Source organism: Salmo salar, chromosome 09 (assembly GCF_965601325.2).
Source record: "Salmo salar chromosome 09, fSalSal1, whole genome shotgun sequence".
In the NCBI taxonomy this organism is placed as follows: Eukaryota; Metazoa; Chordata; class Actinopteri; order Salmoniformes; family Salmonidae; genus Salmo; species Salmo salar.
The window spans coordinates 130,834,942-130,852,085 of NC_138299.1; the positions used below are offsets into that span (position 1 = coordinate 130,834,942).

The window sequence follows — 17,144 nt, forward strand, 5'->3', positions numbered from 1 at the left end:
GTTGGGATGAGGTTGTGATGTTTGTGTGCTGTGCCTTTTTTTCTCCACAGATAGTGTTGTGTGTTCCTTCCAAACAACTCAACTTAGTTTCATCTGTCCACAGAATATTTTGCCAGTAGTGCTGTGAAACATCCAGCTGCTCTTTTGCAAACTTCAGATGTGCAGCAATGTTTTTTTACACAGCTGTGGCTTCTTCGGTGGTGTCCTTCCATGAACACCATTCATGTTTAGTGTTTTACCTATCGTAGACTCGCCAACAGAGATGTTAGCATGTTCCAGAGATTTCTGTAAGTCTTTAGCTGACACCCTAGGATTCTTCTTAACATCATTGAGCATTCTGCACTGTGCTCTTCCAGTCATCTTTGCAGGACGGCCACTCGTAGGGAGAGTACTGTAGGAACAGTGCTGAACTTTCTCCATTTATAGACAATTTATCGTGGACTGATGAACATCAAGGCTTTTAGAGACACTTTTGTAACCCTTTCCAGCTTTTTGTTAGTCAAGAATTCTAATTCTTAGGTCTTCTGAGATCTCTTTTGTTCAAGGCATGGTTCACATCAGGCAATGCCTATTGTGAATAGCAAACTCACATTTTGTGAGTGTTTTTTATGTTGCAGGGCAGCTCTAACCAACATCTCCAACCTCGTTTCATTGATTGGACTCCAGGTTAGCTTACTCCTGATTGCAATTAGCTTTTGGAGAAGTCATTAGCCTAGGGGTTCACATACTTTTTACAACCTACAATGTGAATGTTTAAACTATGTATTCAATGTAGAAAAAAAATACAATAATTTGTGTTATTAGTTTCAGCACACTTTGTTTGTCTATTGTTGTGACTTAGGTGAAGATCAGATCAAATTTTATGACCAATTTATGCAGAAATCCAGGTACTTTTTCTTGCCAATGTAAAGACACACCATTGAAGTAGAATCACCTTAAGTATGACAAATTACACAAGTCTCCTAATAGTCATTTAGCCCAATGTATGGACATCATAAAAATATCTGCTTAGATTGTTAAGGTGTGGTAACCAGAATGAATGTGTTTAGTTACCTTTTTTTGTAATCTTTAGATTTTTTTGGGACCAAATTGCCATGTACAGTCTCCCATACAACCACAAATTAAGTGCTATGGTGTCCAATCATAGGAAAGAAAATGTAATGGTGTATTGCCTGAATGTCATGTGCCATTAACTTTGTTAACAATTTACTGCCTAGGTCAACCAAGATGGCTGAAAGAACAACGTGGTTGGGAAACACACCCACCATGGGACACCTCGTGGCTACTCCTACATCTAGGTTCACAGCTTGGGAAACCCATCCAAGCTGAAACCACAAGGGGGACTGTTGTAATGAGGGTCCACGAGTGAGGTCAAACACCCTTCAGGCAAAGATACACAGTTCACCCATAAATGGTGTGAAGGGGGTTCAGCCATTCCTGTCACTTAGTGGCTTTCCAGACACCCCTATCACTCATCTGTTCCTCCCCTTTTTACTACACTGGGTGTCCCCTGTTGGAGGTCAGGAGACAAAGAACAGCCACTTTCTTCAGATCACCAGACCATCCTCATGATTCACACGTATTTCTGGGGGTGCAGATGTGGATTCTTAGAAAAGGGAGGAGAGGCAGGCTATGATATTCTTTGTGGAAAGAGGGAGAAGTGGTGCCAATTGCGTCACTGACATTTAAACACTTTCCTTAACAATGTATCAAACTGAAGGACTCATAACTTGAAGAATAATGTGATATTTCTTCATATTTTTCTATTTCATTAAATAGGTGTATAATGTGTATCTGCTGTAACATGTTATGTATGCATTTTACGCAAGGCATTTTTAGAACCTACTGTACAGGCTACATATTTCATCCTAAGGACTGTTGAACTCTTTTCTGTATACTAGGAAGATACACAAGGACATTTCTGATTTATCTCAATAGCCAGAAATGTACTGAATTGCCAGAGTCAACTGGGTGGTCCCATGACTTCCTGTCCGGATTATCGGCCCGCGCCCTGTGAGTATCCCTATAATTACAGGGCTTGCTGACAGACTGGCTTGATCAAGTTTCTTTGTGTTGCGGCCACACCAGTTGAACATAATGATCTACATTCTCCTTGGAAACCAAACACCTACCGACAAGACTTATCTTACTCAGACAGAAGCAGTCATTCATGAGGTGATCATGCGGAACACACTGTTTGCTTTTTCAAGATTGACTGAGTTCACCATCCACCCCAGCTGGGAACAGAAGAATAATTCACTGCACGGAAAAGCTGGACAAAGAGAGAGAGAGACGAAAGTGGGTACAGTTGAAGTTGGAAGTTTACATACACCTTAGCCAAATACATTTAAACTCAGTTTTTAACAATTCCTGACATTTAAGAAAATTTTCCCTGTCTTAGGTCAGTTAGGATCACCACTTTATTTTATGAATGTGAAATGCCAGAATAATAGTAGAGAGAATGATTTGTTTTAACATTTATTTCTTTCATCACATTCCAGGTGGGTCAGAAGTTTACATACACTCAGTTAGTATTTGGTAGCATTGCCTTTAAATTATTTAACTTGGGTCAAACGTTTCGGGTAGCCTTCCACAAGCTTCCCACAATGAGTTGGGTGAATTTTGGCTCATTCCTCCTGACAGAGCTGGTGTAACTGAGTCAGGTTTGTAGGCCTCCTTGCTCGCACACACTTTTTCAGTTCTGCCCACACATTTTCTATAGGATTGAGGTCAGGGCTTTGTGATGGCCACTCCAAAACCTTGACTTTGTTGTCCTTAAGCCATTTTGCCACAACTTTGGAAGTATGCTTGGGGTCATTGTCCATTTGGAAGACCCATTTGCGACCAAGCTTTAACTTCCTGACTGATGTCTTAAGTCGATCTTGCAGCAAAGCACCCCCTGTGCTTCCCTTTTGGGATGGTGTTCTTCGGCTTGCAAGCCTCCCCCTTTTTCCCTCAAAACGTAATGATGGTCATTATGGCCAAACAGTTCTATTTTATGTTTCATCAGACCAGAGGACATTTCTCCAAAAAGTATGATCTTTGTCTCCATGTGCAGCTGCAAACCGTAGTCTGGCTTTTTTTATGGCAGTTTTGGAGCAGTGGCTTCTTCCTTGCTGAGCGGCCTTTCAAGTTCTGTCGATATAGGACTTGTTTTACTGTGGATATAGATACTTTTGTACCTGTTTCCTCCAGCATCTTCACAAGGTCCTTTGCTGTTGTTCTGGGATTGATTTGCACCTTTCGCACCAAAGTACGTTCATCTCTAGGAGACAGAACGTGTCTCCTTCCTGAGCGGTATTGTCACAACATCGACGGAAGGTGGCGCCCCTCCTCGCCCGGGCGGCGCTCGGCGGTCGTCGTCGCCGGCCTACTAGCTGCCACTGATCCTCTTTTATTTTCTGTTTGTTAGGTTTAGTTTAGTTGGCACCTGTTTAGTATAAGTTCATTAGTGGGGGAGGGTATTTAGTCGTTCTGTGTAGGTTGTGCTGTGTGCGTGATTATTTGTTGTCAGGTGTTCAGAGGTACAGGTTTTTTCCCCTCTGCCTGTGGGTTTTGGTGCAGCGTGTTTTGGGCTGCGTCCCTAAGCTGCATGCAGGCTATTTGTTTGGGCATTTGTTTTGCCTTGCCCTGCCTTACCTGTTTTCTTGGCAACGTGTGGATAATTATTAAAATTACATGTGTTCACGGACTTGTGTCTCCTGAGCCTGACTTCGACCCTCCTGCTTCCTTGTGCACACTGACAGGTATGACGGCTGCGTGGTCTCATTGTGTTTATACTTGCGTGCTATTGTTTTTACAGATGAATGTGGTACCTTCAGGCGTTTGGAAATTGCTCCCAAGGATGAACCAGACTTGTGGAGGTCTACAACTATTTTTCTGAGGTCTTGAATGATTTCTTTTGATTTTCCCATGATATTAAGCAAAGAGGCACTTAGTTTGAAGGAAGGCCTTGAAATACATCCACAGGTACACCTCCAATTGACTCAAATTATGTCAATTAGCCTATCAGAAGCTTCTAAAGCCATGACATAATTTTCTGGAATTTTCCAAGCTGTTTAAAGGCACAGTCAACTTAGTGTATGTAAACTTCTGACCCACTGAAATTGTGATACAGTGAATTACAAGTGAAATAATCTGTCTGTCAACAATTGTTGGAAAAATGACTTGTGTCATTGTCACGTTCTGACCAGTAAGGGGTTATTTGTTATTGTAGTTTGGTCAGGACGTGGCAGGGGGTGTTTGTTTTATGTGGTTTGGGGTTTGTTGGGTTAAGTTATTATGTAAGAGGGGTGTTTGTTTAGAGTGTTCCTTGGTTTTTGGGCTATGTTCCTGTTAGTTTATTTCTATGTTAGTTCTAGTCTTTCTATGTCTGTTTAGTTAATGGGGTTGACCTTCAATTGGAAGCAGCTGTTTCTAATTGAAGGTCTTATATAAGAGGGGTGTTTTTCCCTATGGGATTTGTGGGTAGTTGTCTCCTGTTTTGTGTCTGTGCACCTGACAGGACTGTTAGTGTCGGTAGTTGTTTTATATACGTGATTTGTTTGTTTTTCCTTCTTTTAATTAAATAAAGAAGATGAGTATACACGTTCCCACTGCACTTTGGTCCAATCCTTACGACGCCCGTTACAGTCATTCACAAAGTAGATGTCCTAACTGACTTGCCAAAACTATGGTTTGTTATTAACAAGACATTTGTGCAGCGGTTGAAAAACAGGTTTTAATGACTCCAACCTAACTGTATGTAAACTTCCAACTTCAACTGTACAGGGGGGTACCGGTACAGAATCAGTGTGTGGGGACACCGGTTAGTCGAGGTAATATGTATATGTAAGTAGAGTTATTAAAGTGACTATGCATCGATGATAACAACAGAGAGTAGCAGCGTTGTAAAATAGGGGGGGGGGGGGGCAATGCAAATAGTCTGGGTAGCCATTTGATTAGATGTTCAGGTGATTAGATGTACTTAGGTGATATCGTTATCAACCTACTGCATATCCCTTAAAAATATAAACATTCATGTGCTAACACTCTTTTCACAGGGCAAACTGTAATTGGCCCTGTGCAGGAAAAAAAGTAAATCTATCCCGCCACAATGCTACAGAGCTGTTGCTGTCAACAGAGTGTAGACAGAGTGAAAATACTGAAGACTTATTGGATCCTCTTGTTGATCTGAGCCATCTGAGACACAGTATACACAATACCAGTCAAAAGTTTGGACACACCTACTTATTCCAGGGTGTTTTTTTATTTTTACTATTTTCTACATTGTAGAATATTAGTGAAGACATCAAAACCATGAAATAACACATATGGAATCATGTAGTAACCAAAAAAGTGTTAAACAAATCAAAATATATTTTATATTTGAGATTCTTCAAACAAACATTTGCATTTGGGTCTTAATTTAAGGTTAGGGTTAGGTATTAGAGTTATCAGTGTGGTTAAGGTTAGGTTTAAAATCTGATTTTATGACTTTGTGGCTGTGCCAGCTGGTGACCCCTCTGCAGAGCTGCCTCCTGTATTATAGTCACTCACCTGTTTAGATAACATGAAAAGAAGTTAAACCAGCTCTGGGTGACTAAAATGGTCAGTGAGGTTCTCTCATTTGTGTCACCCAGACTTATCTTGCTTATTTTCCAAATGTTACAACAGGAGTAGCAAAACCTACTCTTGATACATTATTTGCTGATACACTTGTGGGTGTCGTAGAGCAAAACAAAGAACACCATCATGGGAGTCTCCCCTTTCCATAAAGTGGTCATAATCACTCATCTGGGCAGACTGCCTGGGGGCCAGACCCATTTTGTTATAAACTCCAGGATCTCTCTCCTGAACTCTGGCAATCATCTTCTCACTGGCTTTGCCCCCTTTCTTCCGCACCATATCGATAAGGCATCGTGCCTGCTCTGCCCTAGCGCTGTTCTCCTCCATCACTGAGTTTGTCTCTTCATCGTTCAGCACCTTGTCCTCCAAAAGGTCATCCAGGAGCTGCTTGATCACTGACTTCAAAACACTGGCTAGGAATGTGTTCCGAGCCTTGGAGAGCACCTTGTCAGGTGAAAGTAAATGAAGACATTGTTGGAGTGATATCTATGTCTTATGCATCTGCTTTGTAATTGTGCAGTGTATTCTAAACATCAATTAATCGTTTGATGATGCAAGAAGCCATGATATATTTGTTTAATCATATTTTTGTTCATGGCATACGAGAGAGAGAGAGAGAGAGAGAGAGAGAGAGAGAGAGAGAGAGAGAGAGAGAGAGAGAGAGAGAGAGAGAGAGAGAGAGAGAAATTATTGGAGTTCAAGTAAACACACTGCTGTATATTGTTTTGTTTTTTTTCCTTTAAAGGGTATAAAAGGTCCGTGATGTGACAGTATTTTAGTGTGGAATAGCCCACTGACACAGACCATACAGAAGGCCTGTCTACACCAATGTAGTCTGGAAAAAGATACCAGGTGATCTAGACTTACATCCTGTTTTTAATATATATATATATATATATATATATATATATATATATGTGTGTGTGTGTGTGTATGTATGTGTGTGTGTGTGTGTATATGTATATATTTCTCTTGGTTTTTCTTTATACAGTAAGAAAATCAGAGGGGGAGACAGTCAAGTGGGAGAAGCAGTGAGAAAGGTAGACACAGGGATTGAACCCTGGTCTCTGGTGTGGAGATGTATGTGACTTATGATGAGGAGTGTTACCACACCACAGCTCTGCATGACTAGCATCCTGTTTGATTTACACACTATGATTGGAGTGTTTGTAAGTTTAACAGTAGAGCAAAGACCGGTAAGCTAAGACAGTTTGTCAATTGTATTTGTATAATATATAATATTAGTGAACTACACTCGGGATGAATTAAGTTTGCTGTATGTTCTACTCAATGTCCATGACAGCCACGTAACAGGTTACTGTGACAATAATGCAGAATCTTAAAAATCTATAGCAATTCTAAAAATGTGGCAGTTATGAGATGTCAATAAGAGATTGATATTTTCACGTGATAGACACTGTTACCCTTGTCTTGTGAACCAAATATATCTACACATATTTCTACAGGTACTATTAGGAAAATGGAAAACTCAACACAATTCACATCATTTATACTAGCTGGATATAGTGACAGTGGACACTTAAAGTACTTCTATTTCATTATATTAACTGTGTTATACATCTCCATAGTTTTTACGAACACAGTTCTTATTGTGGTTATATGTATGGATAGAAGCCTTCATGAACCCATGTATCTGTTTCTGTGCAGTTTGTTTGTGAATGAGTTGTATGGTAGCACTGGTTTGTTTCCTGCTCTTATGATTCATTTGGTTTCAGATGCCCATTCAGTTTCCACTGTGTACTGTTACCTACAGATATTTTGCATGTACACATATGGATCTATGGAATTCTGCAATTTATCAGCCATGTCCTATGACAGGTACCTTGCTATATGTTATCCACTACAGTATAATGTCATCATGACACCCAACAGGGTGTGTTTTTTAATTTGTGTAATATGGTTGTACCCTTTTGCAAAAAGCATCATAACACTTTTTTTATCAATTCGTTTGAAATTGTGTGGGAACGTTATCGACAAAGTGTACTGTGACAACTACTTGATAGTGAAACTTGCTTGTTCATCTTCAGACACAACAGTTAATAACATCTATGGACTCTACAGTCTTGTTTTATCTGTTGTTGTCCCTTTAATTACTATTTTGTTTTCTTATATTAAGATTCTGACTATTTGTTTGAAATCTTCCATTGAGACCAGACAGAAAGCTTTCAGCACCTGTACTCCTCACCTGGCCTCGCTGCTCAACTTCTCTTTCGGCTGTTTCTTAAATCTGCTCCAGAGTAGATTTGATAGGCCTATGAGAAATGTTCCAACTGTACTTCACACTATTTTATCAGTGTACTTTCTGATGTGCCAGCCACTTTTTAATCCTGTTGTGTATGGAGTTAGGATGGCTAAAATCAGACAGGCTTGTAAAAACATACTACCTGTAGGTCTGTACCCTAAAACATAAGCTAAACATTAGTGTGACTTTTTCTGTCCTGATTGTTAGATTTTTGTGATGTAACTTGTGTGTTTTTGTAAAACATTTGCTGATTTGTGAAATATTGCCATTTACTTGCTGTAATTCACTTGCTGGTCTCCATTGGATACCTATTGTTCAAATAATTGACTTATCCTCCTCATCTAAAAAGCACTAAATGGCATTGGAGCCACTGACCTGTCAAACTTACTCTCGCCCTATGAACCTCCACTCACTCTACGTTCAAGCCACGCCAAACTGCTCCTCGCCCCTAGCACCTGGCTCCGCACAATAGGGGACGTGCCTTTAACTACCAAGCACCCGCCTTTAGAACTCCCTTCCTGAATCTCAGGGCTGCTCAGACTGCTGGGGCCTTGAAAGCAGGCCTTAAGACTCATCTCTATCGGCTTGCCTTCCTTTCCTCCTACATTTTGATTTCATGATTATATATATATATAATATACACATATATATATATATATATATATATATATACATATATATATATATACACATATATATATATATACACATATATATATATATACACATATATATATATATATATATATATATATATATATATATATATACACATATATATATATATATATACACATATATAGACACACACACACACACACACACACAGTAAAATTATATATTCTTATTCTAGTAAATATATTCTTATTCTAGTAAAATACATGGACTTTTTTAATTGTCTTTATCAAGTTTATATTTTATTTTATACACTGAGATAAGTTCTGTATAATGCAATACAATTATTATTTCAATAAAAAAAAGATTAAAAAAAACAGAAGTTTATGACTTTGAATTTCTTACATAAGATATGCAAGACTTTCAGTATCAATTGACAACAGTGAATAAATGGATTTAAATGTGTAAAAGGTAAGCCCACCCCTTAGACCTCCATAAAAAAATAAGATGTTTTATTGTCACATACACTGGATAGGTGCAGTGAAATGTGTTGTTTTACTGGGTCAGCCAAAGCAGTACGGCACCCCTGGAGCAAATTAGGGTTATATGCCTTCACCTTGTCGTCGCAAATATTCGTACCAGCGACCTTTCGATTACTGGTCCAAAACTCTAACCGCTAGGCTACCTGACACTACTATTATTACATCCATCAGTAATGGAAAATGGGCAATGTAAGTTATATACAAGTTTGGTGATTGTGTGACAATTTGAGGGAGAAGTCTAGGGAAATACTATACCATGAAATCCAACTAAATGCATGTATTGTTTTCTCAGGGCCAATTGTTCAATGTAACATAATTCCCCTGTGCCAGCTATCTGACAGATGGCCTCTAGCTTTGGTTTTCCTCTGAAAACCTGTTGCCAAATTTGGATAGTTTATTATTTATAAAAAATGTCCAGGAAATTCCTTGACAATCAGAAATACACTGCATATATTTTGTTTTCAATTGAGAAATCAAAGGACTAGATACCTTTTTTTTCTCGGGTAACTGTGAGATATGTTTGACCCAGCATAAAACAATCCAGTAAAGGTCATGATGATGTAAACTCAGCAAAAAAAAGAAATGTCTTCCCACTGTCAACTGCGTTTATTTTCAGCAAACCTAACATGTGTAAATATTTGTATGAACATAACAAGATTCAACAACGGAGACATAAACTGAACAAGTTCCACAGACGTGACTAACAGAAATGGAATAATGTGTCCCTGAACAAAGGGGGGGTCAAAATCAAAAGTAACAGTCAGTATCTGGTGTGGCCACCAGCTGCATTAAGTACTACAGTGCATCTCCTCCTCATGGACTGCACCAGATTTGCTAGTTCTTGCTGTGAGATGTTACCCCACACTTCCACCAAGGCACCTGCAAGTTCCCAGACATTTCTGGGCAGAATGTCCCTAGCCCTCACCCTCCGATCCAACAGGTCCCAGACGTGCTCAATGGGATTGAGATCCGGGCTCTTCGCTGGCCATGGCAGAACACTGACATTCCTGTCTTGCAGGAAATCACACACAGAACGAGCAGTATGGCTGGTGGCATTGTCATGCTGGAGGGTCATGTCAGGATGAGCCTGCAGGAAGGGTACCACATGAGGGAGGAGGATGTCTTCCCTGTAACGCACGGCGTTGAGATTGCCTGCAATGACAACAAGCTCAGTCTGATGATGTGACACACCGCCCCAGACCATGACGGACCCTCCACCCCAAATCGATCCCGCTCCAGAGTATAGAACTTGTTGTAACGCTCATTCCTTCGACGATAAACATGAATCTGACCATCACCCCTGGTGAGACAAAACTGCGACTCGTCAGTGAAGAGCACGTTTTGCCAGTCCTGTCTGGTCCAGCGACAGTGAGTTTGTGCCCGTTGTTGCCGGTGATGTCTGGTGAGGACCTGCCTTACACTATGAGCACTGATGGAGGGATTGTGCGTTCCTGGTGTAGTTCGGGCAGTTGTTGTTGCCATCCTGTACCTGTCCCGCAGGTGTGATGTTCAGATGTACCAATCCTGTGCAGGTGTTGTTACACATGGTTTGCCACTGCGAGGACAATCAGCTGTCTCCCTGTAGCGCTGTCTTAGACGTCTCACAGTACGGACATTGCAATTTATTGCCCTGCCACATCTGCAGTACTCATGCCTCCTTGCAGCATGCCTAAGGCATGTTCACGCAGAAGTTATTTGGATTTTTACGAATTATCTTTGAAAGACAGGGTCCTGAAAAAGGGACGTTTCTTTTTTTGCTGAGTTTATGTATAAGACACATTGTTCATGTACTCCATTCATACTTTTCCATGGGGAAAGCATAATAAACATGTTTATTGAGTCATTAGGTACCAGGTCATTAGTCCACTATATTGCCTTGTTCCCTAGGAACCAATTAATGCAGCCATTAACCTGTAGAGACCTGAGGGGCTCCGGGAGAGGCACGGCTGGTCTTGATTGCATCCCAAATGGTACCCTATTCCCTATATATATTCCCTATTCCCTATATTAGCCAGAAGCCTCTCGTCAAAAGTAGTGCACTATAAAGGCAATAGGGTGCAATTTGAGACTCACAACTTCTGTCATCCCCTCTGGGTGGATAGGCCCTGAAAGTGTACTGTAGGTCTAAAGAAGCCTAGAGTGACAATAAGGATCCTCACTTTTACCTGAGCAGCAAAAGCTTTGGGCCTAGGTTTTAGACTATAGCTAGGACTCAGGCTGCTGAGTTATTCTATGTTGTCCCTGGTTAGATCAAATGTTCAGGAAAAACGACACTGCCCTAACTGTGTATTCTAGGTACCAGTATGTTTGTGCTATTAGTCCACCCCTTGTCATGCCAAACATGACAAGGAGCTAAAATGATAGCACAAAACGATCTGGGGCCAGGCTACCAATGATGACCTCTCCTCAGACTGTTGTGTTGCACCCTCATTCAGACTATAGCTAGCAAGGTAGCCCCTCAACAGTACCCAGATACCTCCCTATAGTGGTCAGGAATAAGACTAAGGGCTGAATTACAGGACCCAGATTAAGACTGGTCATAGAGTAAATAGAATAAAAAATCCTCAATGGAGAATCTCCATTGACAGTGTGTTTTAGTCCAGGAGTAGACTTAATCTGCGTCCGGGCAACCTTCCCTTTGTCAGAAGCTTTGGATTGGTTTGACTGAATTATTTCTTTATTATGCACAGTACATAGCACACAAACTCCTGGAAGGTTAATGTGAGAGCCGATAGCATTGCCTACACAGCCCGTTGTTAATGTCACATACTTCTTCTACATTGTAGAGTGCCAGGCTAGAGGGTCCCAACACATCAAATAAAATAAAATTGTATTTGTCACATGCGGCGAATAAAACAGATGAAGACCTTACCGTGAAATTATTGCTTACAAGCCCTCAACCAACAATGCAGTTTTAAGAAAAATAAGAGTTAAGAAAAATATTTACTAAATGAACTAAAGTAAAAAATAAAATAACAATAATGAGGCCACCGGTACCAAGTCTGTCACGACTTCCGCCGAAGTCGGCTCCTCTCCTTGTTCCGGAGGCGTTCGGCGGTCGACGTCACCGGCTTTCTAGCCATCGCCGCTCCATTTTTCATTTATCCATTTGTTTTGTCTTGTTCCCTGCACACCTGGTTTTCATTCCCCAAATACACTACATGTATTTATTCCTCTGTTCCCCCTAATGTCTTTGTGTGAAATTGTGTGTTACGTGTTTTGTACGCACTAGGCTAGCGTTCGTTTTTCCGTGACTATTTCACGAAGCCTGTTTGTATTGTTATACATTTTATTTTTTGTGACTGTTTTGCGCACTTTACACTTTGCCTTGTTGCTGGAGGTCTTTTGACGCAGCTGCGTCCGTCTGTATCGCTCTCCTGTCGAAATAAAGTGTTCGCCTGTTCACAATTCTCTGCTCTCCTGCACCTGACTTCACCACAAGTACGCACACCCCTGACAAAGTCAACGTGCCGGAGTACTGGTTAGTTGAGGTAATTGAGGTAATTTGTACATGTAGGTAGGGGTAAAGTGATTATGCATGGATAATAAACAGCGAGTAGCAGCAGCATAAAGGGGGGGGGGTTCAATACAAATAGTCCGGGTAGCATTTGATTAGATGTTCAGGAGTCATATGGCTTGGGGGTAGAAGCAGTTAAAAATTGTTTTGGACCTAGACTTGGCGCTCCGGTATCGCTTGCCATGCGGTAGCAGAGAGAACAGTCTATGACTAAGGTGGCTGGAGTCTTTGGCAATTTTTAGGACCTTCCTCTGACACTGCGCGGTTTTGAGGTCCTGAGGTTCAGTGATGAAATGGGCCGTACGCACTACACTCTGTTGCGCCTTGCGGTCAGAGGCCGAGCAGTTGCCATACCAGGCGGTGATGCAACCGGTCAGGATGCTCTCGATGGTGCAGCTGTAGAACTTTTTGAGGATCTGAGGACCCATGCCAAATCTTTTCAGTCTCCAGACGGGGAATAGGCATTGTCTTGCCCTCTTCACGACTGTCTTGGTGTGTTTGGACCATGTTTGTTTGTTTCTGATGTGGACACCAAGGAACTTGAAGCTCTCAACCTGCTCCACTTTAGCCACATCTATGAGAATGTGGGAGTGCTCGGCCCTCCTTTTGCTGTAGTCCACGATCATATATTGTTCTAACAGGATCATAGGCCACTAGCAATGCCTACCAAATGACTTTCTTTATTTAAGAATGTCCCTCTTACCATGTGTACTGTAACAGTATTGCTTCCATCCCCTGCCTTGCCCCAACCTGGGCTAAAACCAGGGACCCTCTGACCACATCAAGAACCGTCACCCACGAAGCATCGTTACCTGTCAGTCCACAAAAGCTACGGTCCTTGCAGAGCAAGGGAAACAACTACTTCTAGGTCTCAGAAAGAGTGACATCACTGATTGAACACTAGATCGCACTGCCAACAAGCTAGCCATTTCACATCAGTTGTACGTGCCCTGTGTAATCTACTTTTCTCTTTGAGTTACTGTAGTTTGTATAGAATTTAAGAAAGGCTTTGAACCTCCTCCCTAGAGGGCCTGTGTTACAAAATGGTGTCTGTTTTTCTCTGGACGGTTTCCTTGACTCTGAGAATATCTAATTTTCCCCAGGTATTGGTGTACACTTGCATATCACACCATGGCAGGTGTTTTTTTATATATATAAGTATAAGAATCGTTTGAGGAGTTTAAGCAGTTCATCATGGATTAGAAATGCTCTGTCAAAATGTTGGATTTAGCACACTTTACAGGTAATCAATTCATTATTTTCCATTTCATTGTGATAAGTAACATGAGTGCCGGATACAAAGTATAATATTGTTTGATTTAGGCAATTAATTATTTTATCAGAAGAATCTAAAGCTGTTTGTATTGGTGAGTATAGATGTGAGCAAATGTATCTCTGAATTAACAAGTTAAGGAATTATCAATTTAGGTTGTTTGATGTTTATGATTTCATGATTTTAATATATATTTAAGCTACAGAAGGAGCATTTGCTCCTCTTCTTCAAACATTGACAGCACATCTTTACCAACTCCCAGGACCATGGAAAACTCAACTCACTACGAGATCTTTAGGCTTGCTGCATACGGTGATATCGGACAATTGAAGTATTTCTACTTTGCTGTAGTAACTGTAATATATTTTGTCATCATTCTTGCCAATGCTTTGGTTATTGGAGTTATCTGCATTGAAAGAAGCCTTCATGAACCCATGTATCTGTTTCTATGCGCTTTGTTTGTTAATCAGTTGTATGGGAGCACTGGTTTGTTTCCTGCTCTCATGTTTTACTTACTCTCTGACACACATGATATTTCCCTTCTTTATTGTTATCTCCAGATTTATGTGTTGTACACATATGCTATAACAGAATTTTGTAATTTAGCAGTTATTTCCTATGACAGGTACATTTCTATTTGTTATCCTCTACAGTATAACAATATTATGACACCTAAAGTAATTTGTGGCTTAATTCTACTGCCCTGGGTGTATTCTTTTTTCATCAACGCCATCATTATCTCCCTGAGTTTGCGACTGCAATTTTGTGGTAACGTTCTAGACAGAGTGTATTGTGACAACTACTCGGTAGTCAAGCTTGCCTGTTCAAATACTATGCTGAATAACATATGGGGTTTTGTTGTCACTGTGCTATCTTTTTCCTGTACTATATTTCCTACCATATACTCATATGTAAGAATTCTACAAATATGTTTAAAGTCTTCTAAAGAGACGAAACAGAAAGCATTTAACACCTGTACACCACATATAGCCTCTTTGCTGAACTTCTCCTTTGGCTGTTTATTTGTGATTCTACAAGGCAGATATGATACTGCTCATCTTCCAGCTATACTTCGCACTATTTTATTAGTTTATTTTCTGATATGTCCACCACTTTTCAATCCTTTAATGTATGGTGTTAGGATGGTTAAAATCAGGCATGCTTGTAAAAAGGTACTAGGACTTTACCCTAAAACATAAACTGATTATTTTTGTATTATTGAATTGTGTTTTGTTACTTATAGTTGCTATAATTGACTGTACAAATATGTATAATTTTGGCATAATTTCTCTGTAGACCAAATAATATTGTAAAGCATCAAGTTTATCATGTACTATAACTGAGAATGTTTTGTGTCATATTAGCTAGTTAACTGCATAACTACAAAGCATCAAGGGGAGCTGCCCTCCTTACCTTCAGGTTGTGCTTAAACATATGCTAACAAGGATCTTTGGGAAGAACCTACAACCCAACCCGTTCTGCCGCCTCTGGTCTCTTGGCCCACCGTTACATATACATTTCTGCAATGTATATGTAACATGTCCTCATGTTATTCTAGCAGTGATGGCTTATGACAGGTATGTCTCCATTTGTAAGCTATTTTAATATCAGAACATTATGAACCTTTCTAAAGTGAAGATGTTGTCAGCCTTGGTATATTTTATTCCCATTACTCTTTTCAAATGTTTATCACTTCAAGGCTCCCTCTGTGCAGGAAAAACATCTATGTTTTTTTTGTGGTGACTAAGCAGTTGTTAAACTCTCCTGTGTTGAAAGTGCACTGAGCAGCCTGTATGGTACTATATATGTACCATATCAAGTCTAGTGGTTTTACCTTTTGTGTTAGTTGTGCTCTCATATGTCAAAATATTACTTGATTGATTGAAAGCCTCAAAGGAGTCATGAAAGAAGGCTTTTAGTACGTGTGCTCCCCACTTGATCACTTTCATCAACTTCTCTGCAAGCCATCCTTTTTTGTTGTTGTTTACAACAGGCACAGAGGTTCATCTATTAATATCAGTACAGTTCATTCTTTTCCCACAACTGGTACACCCTATCATATATGGTAGTAGGACCAAGAAGATCAGGACATGTATTACAAAAATTAGAAGAAGAATCTTTCCGAACTTTCTTGATTTTTCTCATAAAAAATCTGAACCTAAACTGGTACCAATTATAACTTTAGATATTACAGAAGCAGGCCATGGTTGATGGTTTGAATCCCAGGTCTGACAGGATCATCTGCCAGAACTGAATGCTTATACATTTGTTTTTATCATCAACCTAAGTGTTCACAATAAAAGTGAAAATGACCACTCAACCCGCTGCGCCTTGGTCCACTTACTACGACGACCGTTACACCTCCAGTGATGATCCATGGCACAAAGCCTCCAGTGATGATCCATGGCGCGGAACCAGTAGTGAGGATCCAAGGCACGGAGCCTGCAGTGAAGGTCCCCAGTCCGGAACCTACAGAGACGCAGCCTGTTTTTCCTGTGGGTTTTGGGGGTAGTGGTTTTCTGTTTTGTTCCTTGTAACCTGACGGAACTGTTGACAGTCGTTTTTGTTGTTTTTGATTTAGTGTTTTCATTAAAGTAAAATATGAGCACTTTACACGCCGCGCCTTGGTCCCCTTTGGACGACCATCGTTACAGTAGTTGAGTGTGGAATTGAGCAACCTTCCTCATTGTACATGAATCTCTTAAAAAAAACGCATTTGAAGTATTTTAATTTACAATAAATAATGCAATGTTTTATTCAGTGTAGCATGACTAAAGTAATAAACAACTGTTTGATCAAGAAAATGGATTCATCCCTTTTATTTTACAGGAAATTATTTGTATATTTTACTTGCTAATTCAAATGTCATCTGTCACGTCCTGACCAGTATAGGGGTTATTTGTATTTGTAGGTTGGTCAGGATGTGGCAGAGGGTATTTTTTTTATGTGGTTCGGGGGTTATGTGTATTGTAGAAGGGTGTTTTATTTATGTATTACGGGGTTTTGGTGTATGTTCTGGGTTTTGTATTCTAGGTTGGTTTTCTAGTTTGTTTATTTCAGTGTGGTCTGTGTGGCTCCCGATCAGGAACAGCTGTACGTCGTTGTTCCTGATTGGGAGTCATATATTAGTTGCGTGTTTTCACCTGGGGATTTGTGGGTATTTGTATTTCGCACTGCTAGTGATTATTGTAGCCTGTGAAACTGTCACCTGTCGTTCTTTGTTTATTGTTTTGTTTCGTGTTATCTTTATTCATTAAATATAATGATGAACATGCAACCCGCTGCGCCCTGGTCCTCTCTACAATACGACAGTCATACAGAAGTACC

The 17,144-nt window shown here is 40.2% G+C and overlaps 2 protein-coding genes and 1 pseudogene across 2 annotated transcripts; all 3 read left to right on the forward strand.

Annotated features, from left to right (window-relative positions):
- Positions 1-7,087: 7,087 nt before the first annotated feature.
- LOC106612770 (olfactory receptor 11A1-like) lies at positions 7,088-8,038 on the forward strand. The gene has a single exon (XM_014214243.1). It carries the CDS (start codon positions 7,088-7,090, stop codon positions 8,036-8,038), a length of 951 nt encoding a protein of 316 aa, XP_014069718.1.
- A 6,008-nt stretch (positions 8,039-14,046) lies between these two features.
- LOC106612769 (olfactory receptor 11A1-like) lies at positions 14,047-15,016 on the forward strand. The gene has a single exon (XM_014214242.3). The coding sequence runs from the start codon at positions 14,084-14,086 to the stop codon at positions 15,014-15,016; it is 933 nt and encodes a 310-aa protein (XP_014069717.1). The 5' UTR covers positions 14,047-14,083.
- Positions 15,017-15,380: 364 nt separating this feature from the next.
- On the forward strand, positions 15,381-16,490 carry LOC106612926 (olfactory receptor 52K1-like; annotated as a pseudogene).
- The last annotated feature ends 654 nt before the right edge of the window (positions 16,491-17,144 follow it).